Source organism: Abrus precatorius, unplaced genomic scaffold, assembly GCF_003935025.1.
Source record: "Abrus precatorius isolate BTA unplaced genomic scaffold, Abrus_2018 Scaffold10, whole genome shotgun sequence".
NCBI lineage: Eukaryota > Viridiplantae > Streptophyta > Magnoliopsida > Fabales > Fabaceae > Abrus > Abrus precatorius.
Window position 1 is genome coordinate 14,110,119 of NW_020874292.1, and position 22,355 is coordinate 14,132,473.

The 22,355-nt window shown below is 34.5% G+C and overlaps 1 protein-coding gene across 1 annotated transcript; it reads right to left on the minus strand.

Annotated features, from left to right (window-relative positions):
- Positions 1-1,901: 1,901 nt before the first annotated feature.
- On the minus strand, positions 1,902-21,498 carry LOC113874406 (DNA annealing helicase and endonuclease ZRANB3). The gene is made up of 23 exons (XM_027512630.1): positions 20,840-21,498; positions 20,630-20,762; positions 18,819-18,994; positions 12,333-12,403; positions 12,069-12,104; positions 11,876-11,966; positions 11,278-11,337; positions 10,504-10,684; positions 10,008-10,153; positions 9,525-9,626; positions 9,227-9,337; positions 8,489-8,554; positions 8,295-8,393; positions 7,167-7,367; positions 6,951-7,070; positions 6,734-6,844; positions 5,909-6,220; positions 5,591-5,778; positions 5,419-5,521; positions 5,133-5,278; positions 4,895-4,974; positions 3,083-3,255; positions 1,902-2,535 (listed from the first exon to the last, which is right to left on the minus strand). The coding sequence occupies exons 1-23, from the start codon at positions 21,488-21,490 to the stop codon at positions 2,398-2,400; spliced, it is 3,495 nt and encodes a 1,164-aa protein (XP_027368431.1). The 5' UTR covers positions 21,491-21,498; the 3' UTR covers positions 1,902-2,397.
- Positions 21,499-22,355: the final 857 nt, after the last annotated feature.

The following is a 22,355-nucleotide window of genomic DNA, read 5'->3' on the forward strand; positions in this document are numbered from 1 at the left end:
GAATTGGCTGTGTTGTGAGGTGTGATAGCATGTGGAAATCCGTTATGTGTGATTGTGTGGTGTAAGTATGCTAATACTTAATGAATGAGGAATGTAAATGTGAACTATGTTGAAAATATTGTGTATGGTTGAAATGAATTATGTTGTAAATGCGTGTAGGCACTTGTGCCGTGTATTGAGAACGATTATTACAAATAAGTGTAGGCCCAAGGGTTGTGTAATATGAATATGTGTAGGCTTTGTGCCATGTACTGTCAAACGAATGAGGGCCTAGTGCCATGTATTACGCATGACTGTGGGCATTATGCCATGTATTGAGAATTGATATTGCAATGTGTGTGAATGAGGTGTGATTAATGCCGGTGTAACATGTTGTGAATGGTTCAGCGATATACTGGGGGTGTGAAAGATGAGAACGGTAGAAATACCTTGGAAAAGAGAGAGTGTTGGTAATACCGACTGTGAGAGCGGATGCACCACGGCCCACACACTCTCTTCTTGACTAGACCTCTCACCACTACCTTTGTTGAGCGACCCGTGACTGCCCACATGGTATCCGTGAAGCAGGAGTAACCGGCGACAATCTATAGTGAGAATATGTGATCACAGTGCCACAGTGAGCGTGGCTGCGTGCAGTCAACGCGTGCATGTATAAATGTTTTGGTGTCATGAGTGCATCGGTTATGAATGGAAATGAAATGCGTGATAATGTTGCATGTGATTATATTGTGTGAGGTGTATTAGAAATAATGTGAATTATGTGTAAGGTGAGACTCTATACTTATTTGGGTGCTTGATAGTGTAGAGTACTTACCTTTACATTTATTTTTCAGATAATCAAGACGATCAGTACCGGACTCAGTGAAGGGTTGGATGGAACTGCTATAGGGCTTAACATGTTATTTTGAGATTGTTGTATTAGAAATGGTCCTATAGCAGTTATTTAATATAAACTTGTAACCCTTTTCCCTATTATGAAACTTTTATTATCCCAAATTTGTGAAATTATTATTTATTTGAAATTAAATTTAAAGTGTTACAAAAGTAGCATAACCTTTAATATTCGTTAAATACATAGTTAAGTCTATTATGTATAGAACTATCTACAAGCCTAATTCTCTCTCTGAGTGTTGTCATCTTAGTTTCCTAAAAAATTTATGTAAGGATGAGTCTCTATTCATATTACCAAGCATACATTCATAATTAGTCACAGTAAAACAAAGGTAATACAACAATCAATCATGTTACAAAATCATATTCATATGCATGTAACAATCTTTGAATATTCAACTTATTACTCTTCATCTCTCTCTTAATACTCAGAGTTTTTATTTCGCACTTTCACTGCCCGTAGGATTAGTCGAGGTTTACATTAGTATAGATAGTTGCTAGATAGCCGCAGTTACATGGATACAACGTGTGCCGACCCAGCTCCTTTTAACAAAAGTATAATCAGGAGTATTAGTCAAGAAATGAGTGTGAGGCCTGTAGTGCTCTTACTCTTATTTGTTTTGCACAATTCAAGAAGAGCATCTACTATCCTTATTTCTCCAAAATTTCTCAATCGTCTCCATCTTCCACATCCCCAGTATACCTCTGAACTATCCATACTCGACCTTATTGTATTCCTTTCTCATTTCATTTCTTTTTCCATATTTCCCATCTCATCTCTACATTTTTCATTATATGTTCACTAACATATTATTTACACTTTTATCTCTCTATTTTACTCTAGTTTATTATTTCATCATATATCAATTAATGAGTGGCAAAAGGTTTTTAGATTTCAATTAATGAGAGTCAGTGATGCATGTTAGACCAAGTGTGACACGTTAAAAAAACATAACAGTCACACCAAATTATCTCAAGAAAACTCTAATAAAGGGAAATCAAGAACTGATAAAAAGAATGAGTTGGTCATGTAGTGAAATCAAGCCATAGATCACCCTTTACATAATATACAAAACAATGGCTAAAATATAATTGGTTGGGGCAATCAATGATTGATGGTGTGTTACAAATGGATGATCCGAAATTGTGTCACTACACTGCTAAGATCATCTTAACCTTAGGCTTAAGGGATTTTTTCTAGTATACATGTTGACTTTTGCTTCCTTTTCAACTAGACATGACGCCACAAAAACCTGTTCAAAAGAATTTCCTCAGAACCAAATCGGTAGGCTGCGCAGTCAAATAATGAACAATACTTTTAGCAATAAAATAAGGATGGAAACAAAGCGCTCCTTCCTTGCCATGGACTAATCTTCCTCTTCCATTGTGACTGCGAAAGTATAGTTGGAAATCAACTGCACTAAGTGCAATTTCCCACCCTGCGGCTACAAAACTTTACATTGCTTTCTTCTTTTATAACAAAACAAACTTGGTTGACGGTGGAAATTATTTACAACCCCTTCCAGGCGGCATCTCCACTTTCTTAGCTGTCAGGCTGTCAGCCAGGGAATAGGCACTTCCAGGAACCTTGACTAAAAGCTCATCCTCAAGTACACTTCCTTGTTCCTCGGGAAGGCTATGGTCCTGAATTTTATTCATTAAGTGATGTCAATAAAAGCTCATAGCAGTCATCAACGTTGAATCTTTAACATCTTAAGGGATATCTTGTTAATGATTTTCTTGTGTACGTAAATAAACTTGCGAGTTTACGCAATTTTGGCCAGCAGGTGGAGATTAAACCATCCTTAATATCTACTTCAAATTACTTCAACATAAACTAGTATTCAAAATAACCTATAAAATATTTTTGTCTCCGCTAATAATTACAAAAATTGGCACTTTGTTTTCACTTTTCTGTTTCACCATTTTCTACACAAATATTAAAAAATAGGAAACAAAGTGAAAACAATTTGGCATATTTTTAATTATTACTAAATACAAAAACCAAAACAAAACATACCTACAAAGCAATGCACCATAAAGATTTGAATGGCTACTATCAAAACCATGGTTGTTAAACTCACATTTTAACTTATAAACTCAGAATACACACCTCAGACATACTGGCAAAATACCACCAGGAATGCATGCCTATGCATCAACAAAAAAGGGAATCATGCTTACAACATACCTTGATATTAGTGCCAGCTATACCCTTTATACCATTTTTCATGTTATTCATTAACACTTTTAGTTGTTTCCTGGCATTTGCTCTTGTTATACGCCGCTCAGCACATTGTGCGGCAGTAACATCATAATGGCATGCTACACAAAGTGTCCTCATATTCTCCAGCTTGCATTCACCTATTTAAATAATTAAATAAGGTATGGAATTAAACTAGGTTAAAATCTAATTTTTCTGCAAAGTATAGGAAGTTAGGAGAGAAACCAAAAAAAGTATCTACATCTAGACGTAAATAAGGTATAAAATTTAATAGTCAGAGCTAAAATCTAACACTTCTGCATATGAGGGGGACAAGCAAAGGAGGGAGAGACATGGATACACATGTCAACATGAAAAAAAGCATAGGAAAAAACAAGAAACACAATAATAATTAGCCAAAATTACTGTTGGAAGAAAATCATAAAATACTTGAATGACTATCAGAGTTTTCCAAAGGACATTAAATGACATCTCGATCAATTCAACCACCATTTCAGGACTTTTCTAATTTCTAGTATCAATAGAAATAAAATATGGTGATGACAAAATGACACCACAATCAAATCCATTCATACAGCAAACTGGTAGGAACTAGGTACCTTATTAAGAACAATTAGGATTGAACCCAATTACAAAACACTGACACATACTGCAGAACTTCGAGGGTCTATCTCCCAATGCCAAAAGGACCCCAATTTCCTCTTACAAATCACCTGATATACCTCTCTAATCTGCCCTCTTATTTATAGGCAACATGCCTTAATCAAACTAACTCACCTACCTAACTCACTAATGTAACAACTAAAGGGTAAGTAACTTATTTTAATTAACAACTAATGAGTCCCTAACACATCATAACTAATTACAAATGGGAGGGGAGTTACCCAACAGAAACATTATCAGGTCACCCAACATTCAACAATCAAACACCAAGTAACAAATGGCACCTAATGGGACCCACAAAAAGCCAGACATAATCAAAGGTACCAAATACTGAATTATGCTGATGAAGCCCCATTTGGTTGAGTGGGCAGATTGGGGTTGGCACTCAATAGACCCATTCGGTCCTCTGCTCACAATTTTTCTGATTAGAACCCAATGTATTAGCATGAGCCGGGCTGGCAGTGGACTGTATAAGAGCCAAGATAAAAACCAATGTGTTGTTGGTTATGGCTGTAGGAACAAAGGCTCCTGATCAACTTTCAGTCCCAATCTTATTAAGCATATGATGCATTTCTGTCAATTCTGGATGGACACCCATACAGCCTCCTTCAAGTTTCTCTTGTTCTTGCTCATGATTCATTCCAACCGAGTTTCCCTTCTCCACTTCCTCACACAATTTCTCATTATTCTCATCATACAGTTCCCTTTCTAGTATAAACTATCAACTGACATGGTCCTTCCTTACATGTGCTTGGGCCTAAAGTGCTATCCATAACAAAATTTCTACTAATTTAATCAAGAATTTTTAGTTACATACTGTCCTCTAACGATTTAGAGACTTATTTCACATCCTGATAGCAACATCAAACATCAACATTTCTATATTGACAATTCCATTGAGCTAATTAAAACCTTAGTTGAAAGTGTACCAGAGTATTTAAAAGTTCGATTGTTTCCAAAAATGTGTGACCAAATAGAATTTTAAGAATAAAATATTCTCTGAAACACAATTGAATAATCATTTCTAGGAAAAACAGGTTGCCAAGCCTAAAAGTAGAAATTGATATTTTAACTCTTCCTAAAGCGTGAAGGATTAGACTTTAAAATAAATTCTACCTCCGCCTTGATATACTGGAACAATATGATCAGCATGCCATGCATTGCCTTCAGTCGGATCATTGACAAGCTTCTCAAGCCTGCATATGGTCAACTAGTGTTTCAGAAGACTCTTGTTTTAGAATTAAGCAAGTTTATTAACAGTCTTCAGTACAGCAAGTCTTTTAACAAGCTTATGATGTAATTTCTTAACATCATAAGAGAATTGACCTTCGGTGTTTCACTTTCATATACTTACATGTTCTTTCGATTTGCAATTTGTGGTGCTACTTTATCTATGTACTCCCGCCGCCTTTCCAATGACAAAGGTCTTATATGCTCAACAAGCTTATGACAGTCCAAGTGGCAATTTGTGCACACACCATGTTCAATTTGGAAAAGTTCCTGAAGAGCTCAACTCAAGTACATTTAATCCTAGCTCAGAGACAGGACAGAGCTACACAATACTGTTCCTAAGGAAGAACATCCAAAGCAAAAATGGTTGAACACATTTTAATTTGAATGAATATGATCAATGTTCTAACCTGACGGACGAATCTGTTACTAGTTCTCATACGATACTCTTCATAGCAGACAAGATTACAAAAAAGATCTTCAAAAAATTCAGGTGTCTTGGCATTGGTACCCCTGAATGTAGAGTTATTAATTGGACACTGATATAAAATAAAAGTAATAAATGATTGGTATAATACTTACAGGCATTGCTTTTGACAAAGCTTACAGAGTGGCTCATCTGTAAGACTCCAGCCTTGAGTGTATTCTTTTTCCTTCTTACCGAGGCCACTTCGCAGATAAACCTTCTTCCAAACAGCATCTGATGGTAAAGGATGGCTAATCTCCATCAAGGGTGTCATGCGTCTTCGACTTCCACCATTTAATAATCCCTGTCAATCACAGACTTCTGTTACATTATATGTGCATCGAAACAAGCAAAAAATGTAGTTGCAAGGATGGATAAACATTAGGAAAAATAATCATATCCATTAAAACAGTTCAATTTCTCAATGTACTCACTTTGTTGTTGTGGTTATTGCTTTCACTCAAGTAGCATAATTCAACAGCCAAAGGAAGTTGTAAAGGTTTTCCAAGTAACTTCCTGCGTTCAATTGACCTCAAATTCTTCCACTCCTCTGCAAAAGCCAGAAGTGCATGCCTATAGGCAGGGTCATCCTTGAGAGATATAAACTCTACTTTCTGTTTCTCTCCATCAACAAAACTTAACAACTCAAGTTCCTCTGGTCGAAAATTTTCATAAAGTGGCTGTGGTCTTTTATCTGTCCCCAGAATGCAAGTATACAAGTGGATCCGTCCAGTGTATGGGCTCACCTGAAGGGTCAAGCAAATGTTTTCCTATATTCATAAGAATGATCAACTGCACAATCCAACCTTTGTGCAAAGCACCAAGGGATGCCATAAACACAACCCTATGTAATTTTACTACACTCAAAGATGTGTGCATTCTGCATTAACTAAAAATATACCAAAGAAAAGCATAAATCCCACACTACAACCACAAATTTTAAGCTCCCATATTCTTTCTAAAACAAGCTTCAACAACAAAAAAGTTTTATCCCACTAGGTGAGGACTACATTAATCACATGATGACACGGGGCTCAGAAAAAAAAAAGCTTCAAAAAAACAAAAACATCAGAAATGTCACAAAGGGTTGATAATTAACAGCAATTTTAGAAATCAAAATAAACATAAATTTGTTTCACAAACTTTGCTTCTATTATGTAAGTGATAACCAAAGAGCCAATGACTAACTGGACTCAACTTTCTTGTACAATGAATTGACTCATTCTAATGTAAACAATTTCCAAAAACAATAACTTTACCTCAAATCGCAGAGAATCAACTTGATTAGAACACTGTCTGTCAGTTTCAACCGGATGAACAGGCTGGTTGTGATCTGTTTGTGTTGTTGAAATTGATTTCATATCCTGCAACTGAAAAGTAAAACCCTTAGGCACTCACACACAGAAATGAATAAACTTCAGTCATTCACTCCATTAGAAAGCCACAGAAAAGAAAAAAAAAAAGCCCCACTATTACTTGATTTTTGTCTTCAAAACTCTTTTCGGAACATCTCTCATTGGCATCAAAAACATCTACATCATAAGTTCCACCCAGAACTGAAGCCTTGCCTAAATCTTCACAGGCAGCATTATCAGCCTATTATACCAACAAATTAGAATAATTAAAAAGAAGCAAGTGATACAGTCAATAAACAGAGACAATGATATTTAAAGTTTAAACTGCAAGCCTTACCATAATATTAGCACTCTGAATTGATTTATTTACAAAATTACCCTCATCAGAATTATCATCTTGATTTTCTTCGGATGCATTTGAATTTACAGCAGAAGGTTGCTTATCTAATTGTGCTTCACTCAATGCATCTTTGCATGCAGGTTGTGCTTCACAACTATCAGCTTTCAAAGATGAGTTTAAATAAGAAATACCTTTAACCTGCCACCCAATATCCCCAAAAGAAAGTTGATGTTATACAAGGGAGGAAAAGTCTTCTAACATGTCACAAAATATCAAACATTTTTGTTTCATAATAATGGCAACTGAAGTGTATCTTAGTAGTAAATAGTTTAGCAGAAGCTAAAACTCTTAAGATAACATTTCACAGGAAAAGTTATGCAGTACTGAAATAAATAAATAAAAGATCCCAACAGGTCTGAGAACTACATTCACAACAGATGAGAAATAAATCATTTCAATGTAACTAAATACTAAACTTAAGAGAATGTTATTTCTTGGGAAGACCACCAATCTATTTTGTTCATCTCATAATTTGGAAAGGGAATTCATATGCAACTCATAGGTCACAAATTCATTTCTTTATTGCACAAGCTGTAAAGGGTATTCATTGACATTTCATCGGGCATAGAATGTAAACAAATTGTAACCGGGTATGAGGACATTACAACTCAGGACAAACTAAATGCTTAAAAAATTGTATAATAAATATGTACTCAAATATTTTAAAGGGGGAGTTTGGAAGAGCTTATATAGAGCTTATGACCCCCATAAGCTCTTTCTAGCTTATTTCAATAAACTTCTTCGTATAACTAATCAAAATAAGCTCTTTTAAGCTTATTCCAATAAGTTTCATGATCAAATTTATGCCATAACCCGTCATGTGATAAGAGCTTAGTGAATAAGTGCTTAATTAAGCTATTAACTTAAACATACCCTAAATGTTCAGTTATTTGAAATAAATGGTAGATTCATAAATCAAATCATGTGCTAATTTAAGATTTAAAATAACCTACTAGTATAAAGAAAATTTGCAAATATTTGTGCTTTTCAATATGAAAATAAACTTTGCCAAAACAACTGACAGTGACTAGCAAATAAAAGCATTAAGAAACTGAAGTATGATACCTCTATCTCTTTCATTGCATTATATTTGCCATCAGTTGTAGATGAAACTCGTTGCAGACTTTTGTTCAAATTTTTCCAATGTGATTCATCCAAGGTATCCTGCACATGGGAATATACCAATAGATGCTACTTGTGAGAGGCATATCACAAAAAGCACTAACCCAAACTTTCACAATGAATGAGAACCTAATCACCTTTGCACAGAATATGTATACATTAACTGCATTTGTTTGCCCCCGTCGATGAGCTCTATCCTCAGCCTACAAAACACATTAACATTACTTACATAAGATATAACATCAGGAAACCCCCACATCATACACTTCATCATATGATGGAGCCATCATACACAACTAGAATAAATCAAACAAAATATGTGATTGCCATAATTTAAAAAATTTCACATGTGCAATCTGAGCGGTGATAGTTATAACCTCTCCAACAGTTTTGTGGAAAAAAGACTGCATCAAGTGTAACACTAGGCATGACTATTGTCAGAAGAAAGATGAAAATTAGTTCCATCTATTGGCTTAATGAGCCCCATGCATTATTTTCAACAAATCCACCCCTGTTCCAATTTTGCAGTAAAATATTATCAATTATCTTATACAGATGCACCTAAGTGCCCATTCTTTTTGTTTCTTTAAAGAAAGTCATCTTTATATATGTCCATACTCCTCACAGTACTGTTGTCATTCAATAATACTACTTTATTGCTTTTGCAACACTTATCAGTTATCTGCTATCAGGAATATGCAAACTTCCTGCAGAATCTTTTGCAGTTATTGTGATATACTCTGATATTAGATTTGCACATTTCATAATCAATTGCCACAAGAGAAAATAAAAGTCATGGGCAAATGATATTTATTTTACAAACTAAGCAGTTACAAAATCCAAATTTATAAAAGTGATATTCCATCAAACAGAACCTGAAGCATAACAGTTGGGCACTTTGGTAGCTCCAAGAACACAACATCTTGTGCCATTGAGAAATCAAGTCCAAAACCTGCTGCTAGAATACCTATTATCGCAACTTTAACCTGACAGAAAAATGTAACAAGTCAGTGTAAACCTAAATAAAAAGTAAAAATAGTCCAAATTTGATTGAATGACACAGATAAAAACAAACTAATAGAAATAGAAAAAGATTGTAAATAGGGGGAAACAAAAGAAAGAGACCAGAAAATCATCATAATAAATTGAGGAGAAAAATGCAAAGGTTTATACCTCTGGTGATGATTGAAATGAGACTACTGCTGATTGCCTATCTCTGGCAAGAGTGTTTCCATCAATTCGCACAAAACCTATCCCTTTCTCACATATAAACTCCTGAATGGTTCAGAAAGATAAACCTTGTATCAGAAATTAGATATAAATGTTTGTGGGACAACACAGTCATCAAATCACCAGAGGCCAAAGTAAACATAGAGCATGCTGATGGCCAATTCAAATAGAAGGAAAAGACATCAAGAGGACACGCTCCAATCACTAAACAGGGTCAAAAGCTACGAAAGCAAATTTAAAAGAAAACAGTACTTCTGAGTTACTTCATGAAGATAAGCCAGGAGCATGATTTACTAAATTTTACATATGGTGGTAACCAGACCAAAGCAAAGGAGAAAATTCAAACGGAGAACAGTGAGTTACTGCAGTCACTCCACTATTTTACATCACACCAAAGGGATTTTCAGTAAACAATAGCTTCCAAACCTGTATTCCATCAAGAACTTTGAGGTGATGTGCAAAAATTATCATTTTTGAAGCATTCTCTGATCCTGCAATGAGTGGATGGAGAGAAAGCCATTCACGAAACCCAGAAAGCTTTGCAATTCCAAGTTCTTGATAAGAAAGCTTTCCTGACAAAAGTTATGATATGAGAGGTGAGCAGAGAAACTTCTGTAATAATCTTCCAGTTTGGATAAAATATAATTCATGCAATGCAATAGTTGTTTGGCGGCAAAAAGACTATCACAGCCATAGTGTATCCACTTTTCTTTATATAACTGTATACACAGAAAAAGAAATATTATTATTCATATGAAAAGCAATCAAATCCAAGCTTCATTGTGATGCAGTAATAATTTCAAAAGCTTTTGAGCCTTCTTTCTCTGGAATTTTTTTATAAAGAAAGCTATCATGTGATACATTAGTTGGCACACAAATCCAACATCTCACAGCAGTAGTGTCAAAGATTCCTTAACAATACCATCAGGTTCATCCAAGTTTTCCAAAGGCATGTCTTCACTTGCCCTTTCACAGGCATCAATATTCAATACCCCAACCACGGTTTTTGCAGCAACTATATCTGATCTCTTCAACAACAGTCGTATAATTTGCCGGCGTTTCTGAGGTAACTGTAGCAACACATGCTCCTTCAGACGCCTTATCTAAATTACATGAAAGACATAATAAGACAATATTATTTACAATCAGGGAGAAATATCATAAAGCACCGTAATATTCAATCAAAGAGACATACTAAAATAAACACTGATATTAAGTATTAAAACGTGAAAGGTCACAGTCAGTCAACCAAATGGATATTTAAAATCAAAATCACTGGAAGTCTGGAACTAAATCATCCTTGAAATAATACCTATGCATTGTTTTCAAATTAACTAGAAGTTGGTATAAAATACCTATGCATTGTTTTAAAAATAATAATATTTCTGTCAAAAAAGGATATAAACCTATGAGCAATAACCATTTCATCAGAACTAAAACAATAATCAAGTCATATCTCACTAGGTGGGGTATGGTAAATTTAAATAAATAAATCAGTAAATCACATTCATCAAAAAATCTAATTTGGCTGCACAATTTTCAGGGAGCTTCAACATGCCAGGCTAGCCATTTACAGAGCTTATGTCATAACAGAAGAATGCTCCTAGAAAAGTAACCGAAGACAATAATCCAAGAAAAAAAAAACTGAAAAGTTGAAGTACTAATCAGATGATTAACATGGGTACTGAGATCCCACCATAACAGTTTGCTTTAGTAACACGTTCAACTCTTCCAAGCGAATGCCCCTTGAATAATCCTGCAGCACAATCCCATCATGTGTGTCAACTTCCCTTTTTAACAACTAATTACAACCCAAAAAGAAATGTCAATCCAAAGATATAAATTTCATAACTTTTCCGTCATCACAAGTAAATACAGACTAAAAAGATGATAGTTTTTATGTCAAAGATGGTTATTAAAAATACCTGCCAGGCCAAAAGAGAAAAGAACTAATTGAATGATTCAATCACAGAATCTAAAAAATCTAAGACTTTTGAATTAGTCCCTTTTTATTTCTAAAATACAAAACATTTGTCATCATCCTGAACAACTTTCATTAGCCAACCATAACCATATCTCATCCATTATATTCTCATACCAAGGTATGGGAATAACATTTGTCATTATCCTGAAGAAATCATACAAAGAGTAATGCTCTTTATTTGAGAAATAATAACTTAGCAGCTAGAAGATACTCATAGTGATAAACTAAATATACACACAAATACAACTATGAAATGCATTACATATGCAGAGAGGATATGAGCTATGAAATGCTTTTCTAACAGGATTACCGCAAAATATTTTCCTTGTACGCCTTTGATATATTTGAAATCACAATATGTTTTTGCAAACTCATATTTAGTCTTTCCCAGCAAACCAGGCCTGTAAAATAAAAGTATTTTGCAGAAAACCACATTAACCAGCTTAGTAGAAATGTAGAATAGAAGTTTAAATATGGAAAATGCTCAATGTTAATATACTTGCCATAGCATATTTATCTGATTATATATGTCGTACGGTCTATGAGCACCTAGGAAGAAATGCAGCATAAGATATAAGAAAATTTTAAGTGATAAAATAACAAAAAATGAATAGAAAACAAAAATTACAACAAAGAATAGAAAGTTAAGAAATATGGAGCCACAACCAAAAAATATTAAAATAAGATTTTTCATTTGCATTCCACAGGTAACTATTAAGATTAAAGTATGCAGCTGGCTTGCTGTGAACTGTGATCAATGCTACAACCTTGACAAAGGTGTGCCTGATAGCAGGATTATACGCTTGACTCTTGAAGCCACATCAAGAACAGCCTTTATCTGTTAAAGCAAAAGATATGATAAAAAAATATAAAAACACCTGTCAGGCTTTAGCCAAATAAAAGATATGGAGATAAAGGATAATTCATTAAACGCATGTTTGGATTTACCGTTTATGTTTATATTAATTGGATGCACATCAAATCCAACACAATAAAGAGTAACTTCTCTATTGTAGATGCACTTTAGACACTTCCCACCACATACCAAAACACATTAAATTACAAGGCATGAATTAAGAACATGAATCTGCCTTCTTAAAGCAGTTGCTGCAGTTCTTCAAAAAGAAAATATACTTGAATATGAATCTGCCTTCTGATTTCTGAGCATAGAATAGAGTTATTTCATTCCCGGACCACCACAAGATCTTCTGATCCCACTAATCTAAATTTCTTTCCTCCATTTGAAACTCTTAATAAGTTTAACAACTAATGTCAGTATCTAAAGAGATCTTTAATCCTGAGTGGCTCTCATTCCTAGCAAACAATTATGAACTAGCCCTGCTTCTGTATATACTCATGTTAAAAAATTGTAGATGCCCATTCACAATGGGCACAAAAAACAGATAACCATGCTAGTAATTGTAGCTACAACAATTATGATATCATCATTTGCAGGAAGCTTCTATCTTGGAGTACCACAGCAGTAGTTTCCACCCAATCACTTATGCACACAAAGGTAACTTTACAAAAATGAATACACAGGGACAGGTCCAGAAAACATGAAAGGAGCAAAAATAGACAAAATTTTTAACATGCATAATGTTGGGAGAAAAGAGTAAGAAGACAAACATGATGAATCGGTGTATCTTATTCAATTTTCTATTTAAAATATTATCAAGAACCTCTCAAGAACTTGGTAAAAAGTCTACAAGTAGACCATTAGAGTTTACAAAGCAAGTGAGAATGATGGTATCTTCTCCCTAATAAAATGACAATTTATCTCGATGTGTTTATAGGTAGAAAAAGCCATGACTCGATATTTTGCTTCCACATTTGACCTTGCAACAACATTTTGCTTCTTACATTTCCAAAATATCAAGTTATCACCAATGAAGATGCGGTGTCCAGAAGTATATCTCCTGTCAAAAGGAGAACCTGCCCAATTTGCATCAAAATATCCAATAACTATTGCATGACTTTTGTCTTCATACACGAGACCTATTCTTGGAGCACTATTAACATCCTTCAAAATTCAAATCACTACATCCAATGTCATTCACAAAGTGAATTGAGAAATTAACCAAACACACTTATTGTAAAAGGGAAATCTAGACAAGTGACACTAAGATAATCTAATTTTCTAATTAATCTCATATACTTCTTGTTGAAAGAGAAGGAATTGAGAGACATTGAGAGAAATTTGTGAGTTTAATACACACTAGAGGACTTTATTTATAATGACTAAGTAATAATTACAAATTTACCACAAATAACATTATCTAAACAATAAATAAATATTTTCTGTTCATTTATAATTATTCTTAACACTTCCCTCAAGCTAGAGCATATAGATCATGTGAACCAAATTTGTTATATATAACTAATTTGTGATTCCCTTAAAAGACTTAATAAAAATGTCCACCAGTCGGTCATCAAAGTTGACAAATCTTGTGACAATATCTCTAGATAAAAAATTTTCTTTAATGAAATAACAATCTACTTCAATATGTTTGGTTCTCTTGTAAAATTGTGGTTTTGAAGCAATGTGTAAGGCAACCTGATTGTCATAAATAAACTTGTTACCCATATAATTAGTTTTTGGTTCCCTTAAAGACTTAGTAAAACGTTTGCAAGTTGGTCGATAGAGTCAACAAATCTTGTGACAATATATCTAGATAAAATCTTTTATGTGCTAAAATGACAATCTTCTTCAATATGTTTGGTTCTTTCGTGAAACACTAGATTTGAAGTAATGTATAAGACAATCTGATTATAATAGATAAATGTCATCTTCAAAGTCTTTCCAAACTTTAACTCTTGAAGCAATTGTTTAAGTCATATACGTTCACAAGTAGCTAAGGCCATGACTGCTATTTAGTTTCTGCACTTGATCTTGCAACCACAATTTTTTTCTTGCTTTTCTAGGAAACCAAATAATCTCTGATAAAAACAATATATCCCGAAATGGACCTTTTGTCAATGGGAGAACCTACTAAATATGCATCACAATATCCTACAATTTGAATATGGCCTTTGTCTTAAAATAGAAGACTCTTGTTTGGAGATTCCTTAAAGTATTCCACATTGTGAATTGTTAAGATATCTCACATTAGCTAAGAATAGAGTTAAAATATTTCTTATAAAGGCTTGACTAGTCTTTCTCCTACAAGCTAGCTTTTGGAAGCAAAGTAGTCAAAATTAATATCATACTTAGGATCAAAAAGGTTAGGGAAACACGTAAATCGTGTAATTGTAACACAGATCATAAGATCATACTTAAAATACAAAATGATTTTGAATTCATATATATGCATAAAAATTAATAAAAATAAGACAAAATAACCGTAAATTACTAATAGCCACAAACTTAAAAGTCACAACAATTCCAAATTCAGAACCCCACCAGCAGCATCATCCTAGCTGCTTCCAACTCTAGCAGCACCTGAACTCTCATTACCCTCCCCAGCAACTCCTTTCCATATTAAAAGACTTTTGTATATAACTAAACAAATTAAAAGAGTGTAACCTAACAAAGATCAAAAACTTGAATCCAGGTAGCAACAGAACCAAAGCAAGGAGTAGTTTGAAGCCACAAGAAAATGAACCAAGAGTTCAACCCAAAAGCGAAAGAACTGTGGTGTATAGGGCCAAACCCAGAAGTAGAAAAACCAAGAAGGGGTTTAGAACTTTTGTGTGCATAATAGCAAAAAAAAGGTTAAGAAAAATGTCAAAATGAATGAGTTGAAGTCTTTAATCTAATATGCCAATTAAAAAAGGGTCAGATTTGTTAGTTTTTTTCAAAATAAATGAGTTCGAGCAGGATCGGAAAAATCATTCAATCCAACAATCTTACAAGTAAGATCTTACAATCCTACCGATCCTAACAAAACAAGTCAAAGAGTGTGATCGGAATCGCTAAGGCATGAGAATATTGTAAAATCGTATGATCTAATGTGTAAAATCGCAATCTTAACAACCATGTTTGAAAGCGAATTAGACCCAAATTTTTTAATATGGTATCAGAGCCTATTCATTTTGAATGTTGAGCAGTCCATAGATGTCTAGTCTTGTTGGACCACCCACAGATGTCTAATCTTGCAAACTACACACACCAAATGTCTAGCCCTAGGCATAAAGGATGTATGTTAAGATGTCTCATGTTGATTAGAAATAAAGTCAAAAATACTTCTCCTATGAGTTATCTTTTGGGAATGAGTTAGATGTAAGTTTCTTAAGATGAACAATTATGTCTCAATTTTTCTTACATAAAAAGTAAAGAAGCTAACTTACTACACTCACTGCAAATGAGATACCAAACTAAGTGACAATGAAGTGATTTATTTTTCAAATCAATCATTTGTATCTTTCTGGATCTTCAAAAGGCTCCTCTTGATTCAGTATAAGCTTAGTATTTGAATCTATAGGAGTATCAACAGACTTTGCATTCATCAATTTTGTCTCTTTCAAGATAATTCATTGCATATTTCTTCTAAAAGATAATAACATCATGTTTAGATTGTGTCACTTCAATTCTCACGAAATATTTGAGTCTGCCAAGGTCTCATGTCTAGAAATAGTAATACAGACAAAACTGTTGTTTAACCTATGTAATACAATGATAATTACTATTAGTAATAATGATATCATTGACGTAGACAACCGAATAAATACTTCCAACAGAAGAATGATGATAGAAAACAAAATAATACGCTTCACTTCGGAATATGCCAAACTGCTGATTGGTCATGCTAAATCTACCAAATTAGACATGGAAAATTGTCAAACCATACAAAATTTTCTATAAACAACAAACACATCCAGAACACCTTCCAAGCAACAAAACTATGAGGTTACTTCATGTCTAGAAAACCAACAGCGGCCAAAAATAGGCTCTCACATGCCGCCACACAGCTGAGGGCGTGGTGAGGAAAGAGAAAAGAGCATGCAAAAGAGACTTGTGTGAGTGCATGCCTGAACCAATTTATTGGGTCCCCAAATTTTAGGGTTAGACCAATCTTGGGGAGACAAATCTAATCCCAAGATTGGTGACATGATAAAAATAGCAGCTGGTGGTGAACAGTAATGAGACTCAAAGAAAGGAAGAACACAGCCAGAAGTTGAAAACACGGTCAGAAAAAGAGCGAAGAACACCAGAAACCGTAGCTGAAACAAGGTGTTTAAAAAAAAAAAAAATGCACCAATGTGCAGTGAGCCCACTGAGTAATCACAAAAAGTGTCTCTCGTAAGGCTCCAATACCATGTTGAAAAAGAAGAAATCGAGAGACATTGAGAGAAATCCGTGTGTATTTGATACACAAGACTTTATTTATAATGACTTGGTAATAAATACAAAAATATGTTGTTACATATTTATCACAAATAACACTAAGTAATAGATAAATATTTCTTATTTATTTACAATTATTCTCAACACTTCTCTAGGTTTGAAAGTGGCCCCCATAATCTAGGTGTTTAACATTTGGATCTATAGGAGCATCACTAAGCTTAGCATTCATTAGTCATATTTCAGCTAAAACGTCCATAGTATACTTACTCTAAGAAACCACAATGCCACTTTTAGATTGAAGTACCACAATTCCTAAGAAGTATCAAAGTCTACCAAATTTTTTTGTTTGAAAATGACGAAAGAGATGTTGCTTTACCTAAGTGATGCCATGATGATCAATGCTAGTGATAATAATATCGTCCACATTCACAATTAAGTAAATGCGCAATATAGTAGAATAAGGATAAAAAAGAGTAATTTGTTTCATTCTATGTCATGCCAAATTACTAAGCCACAATGTTGAATTTGCCAAATCAAATCCTAGGGATTATTTAAGGCCAGATAAGGATTCACAAAGATAAGAAACTAGTCCTAAAGACTTCCTTTAAACAACAAATATTGAAGGTTGCTTCATATAAACTTCTTTGATATCACCATGGACAAAAACATTCTTAATATCAAACTAAAATAGAGGTCATTGTCAAATGGCATCTATGAATAAAAGTAATCGAATAGAAGACATTTTAACCATGAAGCCACCTTCACTATATAAATCTACTTGCAACCAACAGCAGGTTTTTCCAATAGGAGAGAACTAAGTCCTAAGTATCACTATTTTGAAGTGCACACATCCTATCAATCATGGCCTTGCTCCAACTAGAGTGAGCTATGACATCACCTGTAAGCTAAGGAATAGACACAGATGACAAAGAAGAAAGACAAGTGTAATATAAAGGAGATGAACAGGATTATGAGTCAAACACATACCTTTAAAAAGCAAAGAGGAGAGAGAAACAATGGCAAATAGTATCAAACAGTCTTGATAAGACCAAAAATAATGTGACACAACCCAAAAAAAGAAAACGAGGACAAATATAGGTGGGGGAGGTTGAGTCAATCACCAACCCTATTCAACGATGATGCACAAAGGAGAAACAAAACACAAATCAAAAAGCAGCATATGCTGCACATGGGTACTTTGTTCTCTGCAAAACCTGAGGGTTGGTCAATCTTGTGATGTTGCTTTTGATCCCAAAATCTAAAAAAGTGGTCGTTTGGTTGTGAATAATGGTGGAGACAAAAAAAAAAAAAAAAGGCAGAGCACAGCTTGAAAAAGTGTATGGGACCAAAAACCAAATAAGGAGCACGAATTTTGAGCTAAAATTGCAGCATTGACAATGGGTCCTGGGCAGTCACATATTAACATTCCACTTGTTAGGCTCTAGATATCATATCGAGAGAAAAGAGTAATAAAAGACAGAAGATGAATCGGTGTATCTTATTCACACACCAAAGTGTCTTATTTATAATGAGTGTCACAATTGCAAAGAATAATCATTACCCTAATTACTGTAATTACAAAAGATCACATAATATATACTATTTACAAAATTTCCCTATTTTCAATTTTCTAGCACATAATTATTTGAATAAATTATAAGATTACATATTTTTATATAATAATTTTAAAAGCAAATGTATGTGTGTCTAAGAAGTTTTAAGGAAGGGGGACCAATGCCCCTAGATCCTTCCAATGCATAATTATATACAATGCCCATTCACACATACAAAAAATAATGGTTCTCACTTCTGACTTTATGATCCTTTTCTCTATCAACAAGTGTCACATATATGATGTGTCAATTTTGATGAACATAAAGGAAATCTGCATCTATTCATAATGCAAACTTCTTTGCTGTACTTTTCTTTGTACATTGCACAGAAATGAGATGGAAACAGAGCATACCTCTCCTGGTTCTGAGGTTTTCTTCGTACATCGCACATGATGAGATTCGTCTACAATCAGGAGAGCCCATTCACGTTCAAGCATGTTCTTCCTTAGACGATGAAGCATGGTATAAGAAATAACCACAACTCTGGGGCTTCTTGTTAAATATATAGGGTTGTCTTGATGGCCAAAAACTGGATTTAAATTAACAAGTGCATGTCAACCAGCTAGCAAAAGAAAGTAAAGCTTTGGCAACAACGACATGAATAAATACCACAGAACCAAAAGGGAAAGTAATATCTAAAATTTCAAATTATTGCAATTGAATTCAGTCAACAAAATTACTTTAGATGAAAAATCAAAATAGAAAAGTACTATATTCAATTTTTCATTTGGGTACATGCTTATTTGATTTGTTGCATTGTTTATACTGTAGAACAGTAATCCAACATAGCATAGATTTTAGACTCAATGTGAAGTTCTACGTTAGAAGAAAGATAAACTTGATTAGAAATGGATCAGGTCAAACTAAGTCTTATAAGGAGCATTTTAACCATGTTTTAAGTTAATATGGGACATATCTTAACACACTCTCTTCACACCCAGAACTAGACAACAGTGAAGTTTGCAAGAGTTAACATTTGTGAATAACTCAACAGTAAGATTGAATAGAGTCTGATATCATATTAGAAACAGATCAAGCCTAACTAAGAGTTAGTTCAAGGGCTGAGGATGATTGCCCGAGTCATGTAAGGAGTATCCAAATAGTACTCCTAGTCAATGAGACATATCTTAACAATCTTAAATTAAATAGATTATGAAAAATAAAATGATAATATATCTGAAAAAAAATTCGTACAGGGTCTCACTACAGCATTTTCATCATTAATTGCTCACATGATAGCTAGGCCACACTGATTAAGTTATCAGCATGGGGAAGCTGTTCAATGAGTTCAGTTTAGTCTGCTGTATATTCAGTTTAGCCCACGGATTTCCCAATGCAATCAACCTGGTTTTGACCTCATGGATTTTCCACTGCACACCTAACAAGACTCATAGCATAAGGTCTCTAGGTTGATGATGAGAATCAGCCTCCTCAATGAGTCAACTCACAATCCGTGCATGGAATTGAAATGTCACCAATGGATGAACTTAGGATTTAGTTTATAAAGCTGAATACCCTATGCATTAGGGAAAGAGATTCTTCGTATAGGGGCTAGAATTTTCCATCGATGAATCCACTCAGATCTTGACTCTCAATCAAGTTCCACATTTGTTCTCTCCATGACAGGTAATTGGATTAAGGTCCAGAGCCAAAAAGTTGATGATATTGAGAGTTGAGGGATAAGAGTAGGGAGAGGTTAGTGGTAGTGCAGTACTGGTGGTGGAGGAGGAAGTGGTGGTTATACTCTTTGGGGTGTGAGCCACTGAGTCTACTGATACCATGTAGAAGCTTACAGATGGATGGCCAAGCTATTTATTAAATAAAAGGGTTTGGTACATCTAGATAAAGGAACCCTGTCTAATAAACAGAAACAAGAAAAGATAATAGCAATCTAGTAAACGCCCAACAAACTCCTACTACTAGTTCAGAAGAAATTTATGATATATCTCTGAATTCTAAGAAAAGATTCAATAACCACACTTTCAATAACATAATCTTCGAATGCATGCCTGTACCATTATCACAAACATTGATCATTCTTCTCAAGAGCAACACATTTACTTTTCAGTTCTCACTACTCCCACCATTAAGCATTAACAAGTAGCACAAAACACTGCATCATACATATAAACCACGACCAAAGCAGAAAACGCAAAAACATTACCGAGATGAATATCAGCAGGCAAGCAGAAAGGAAGCCAACGCTCCAATTCCTCGGCCCATGAGAAGCGCAACACAGCAGGGCAAACAACAAGTACAGACCCTTCATCCAAGAAACATCCTGCAATAGCAATAGCCTGACAAAAAAGACAAACAAACAACACGCAGTTCAAGGAATGAGTCATCCCATAACAAAGCAAAGCAGGGGCAGCACCTGAAGGGTTTTCCCGAGTCCCATGTCATCGGCAATGAGGCAGCGCGCGCCTCTTCGCAAGGCAAACCTCAAGCCATCGAGCTGAAAAGGGAGCAACACGTGCAAGAGAGACCTCGGCAGCTTGGCGATCAACCGATCCACCTCTTCATCGGTCAAATGTTCGGGGCGCAGCGGCGTCCACATCCCCGCCGCAAAGGAATGGGAGAGACGCTCGACGACGTTGAACGTGGCCCACGGAATCTCCTCGACTTGCAGTGTCTCCACCGCACCTTTCAAGTGCTTGAGCACCGCACAGTAGTGGTGGAGCTTGTACACAGAGGCCTTGAGACCCTCGCTTGTTTGCGTGAAATGAGAGGGCATGAGGTGAGAGAGAATGGAGTTAAGTGCGGTGAGGCAATGGCGGTGACCGGGGAAGGGGAAGGCTGGGAGGGGGAGAGGAGTGATGGAGAAGGAATCAGGGGAGCATATTTCGAGTCTTGCGAGGAACTTGTGTGGTTCAGAGAGGGGTTGGTGTTGGGATAATTTCTGGCACCTGAAAAGCTGCCATGGGTTGTTGTTGCTTTTTTGCGATTCGAGGAATAACTTTCGTTTTGCGATGGCCGCTGCACGGTTTGCTTCCGCTCGTTTTCGCTGTTCCTCCGTCATTTCCATAGTCCGTTATGGGGAGTAGACAGTGCTGTAGAGAGTGGGATTTTCGATTCAAAGTGCCCGTGCCCGGCGCATTTTTTCGGTTTTGAACTGCGCACGTGCCAGCTCTACGGCCTAAAATTAAAAAAAATAACAATTAATTTCTATGAAATTCTCTGAACAACTTTCATTATTTATTTTATATTAATGAATAACAAAGTTATTAGTTAATTTAGAAAATTTTAAATCTCTTTTAATTTTTAAAATATTAAAAAAATAAAATCATAATTTAAATAAAGTATAAGTTTAGAATGTCGTAACAAATACTAAAAGTAAAATTTAATAAATTACATGTAAGATTCATATCAAGATAAAACTTACATTAATTTCAATCTAATGATAAAATAAATTATAATTTTTTTCATAGTTTCAATTACACAGATTGAAATTAAATTTATCTCTCTTTGTTGTTATATTAAAAAAATCTAAATTTTTTATAGCTAAAGAGACTATCTTTCAATTTAATTATTTTTTTTACTAATTTTTTATCATACAACTTAATCAAATTAATTATATTTTTATTATAATAAATTTAAAAATTTTAATAAATTAACTTAAAGGTTCACACTCTAATTTTTAAAAAATTTAATTTTAATTATAAAATTGGTACTTAAGAATAAAATACTTTTATACAAAAATATAATTGATGAAAAACTTTAAATTCTCACCTTTATTAACATTATGACAAATTTGGTAACGTTCTACTTTTTCTCCTCTGAATAATTTTGAAACATTTTTTTCTCAAACAACCTCATTATAGTTAATTTTTCTGTAATAAACACCAACTAATAACTAATCATGACATATATTACATAAAAATAAGTTAGTG

Coding starts and splice junctions, on each gene's coding strand:
- LOC113874406 (XM_027512630.1), bottom strand. CDS start 21,490: ATGGAAATGACGGAGGAACAGCGAAAACGAGCGGAAGCAAACCGTGCA. Junction 9,338..9,524: donor CATTTCAATCATCACCAGAG/GTATAAACCTTT, acceptor TTTTTCTGTCAG/GTTAAAGTTGCGATAATAGG. Junction 5,279..5,418: donor GTAACAGATTCGTCCGTCAG/GTTAGAACATTG, acceptor TGAGCTCTTCAG/GAACTTTTCCAAATTGAACA.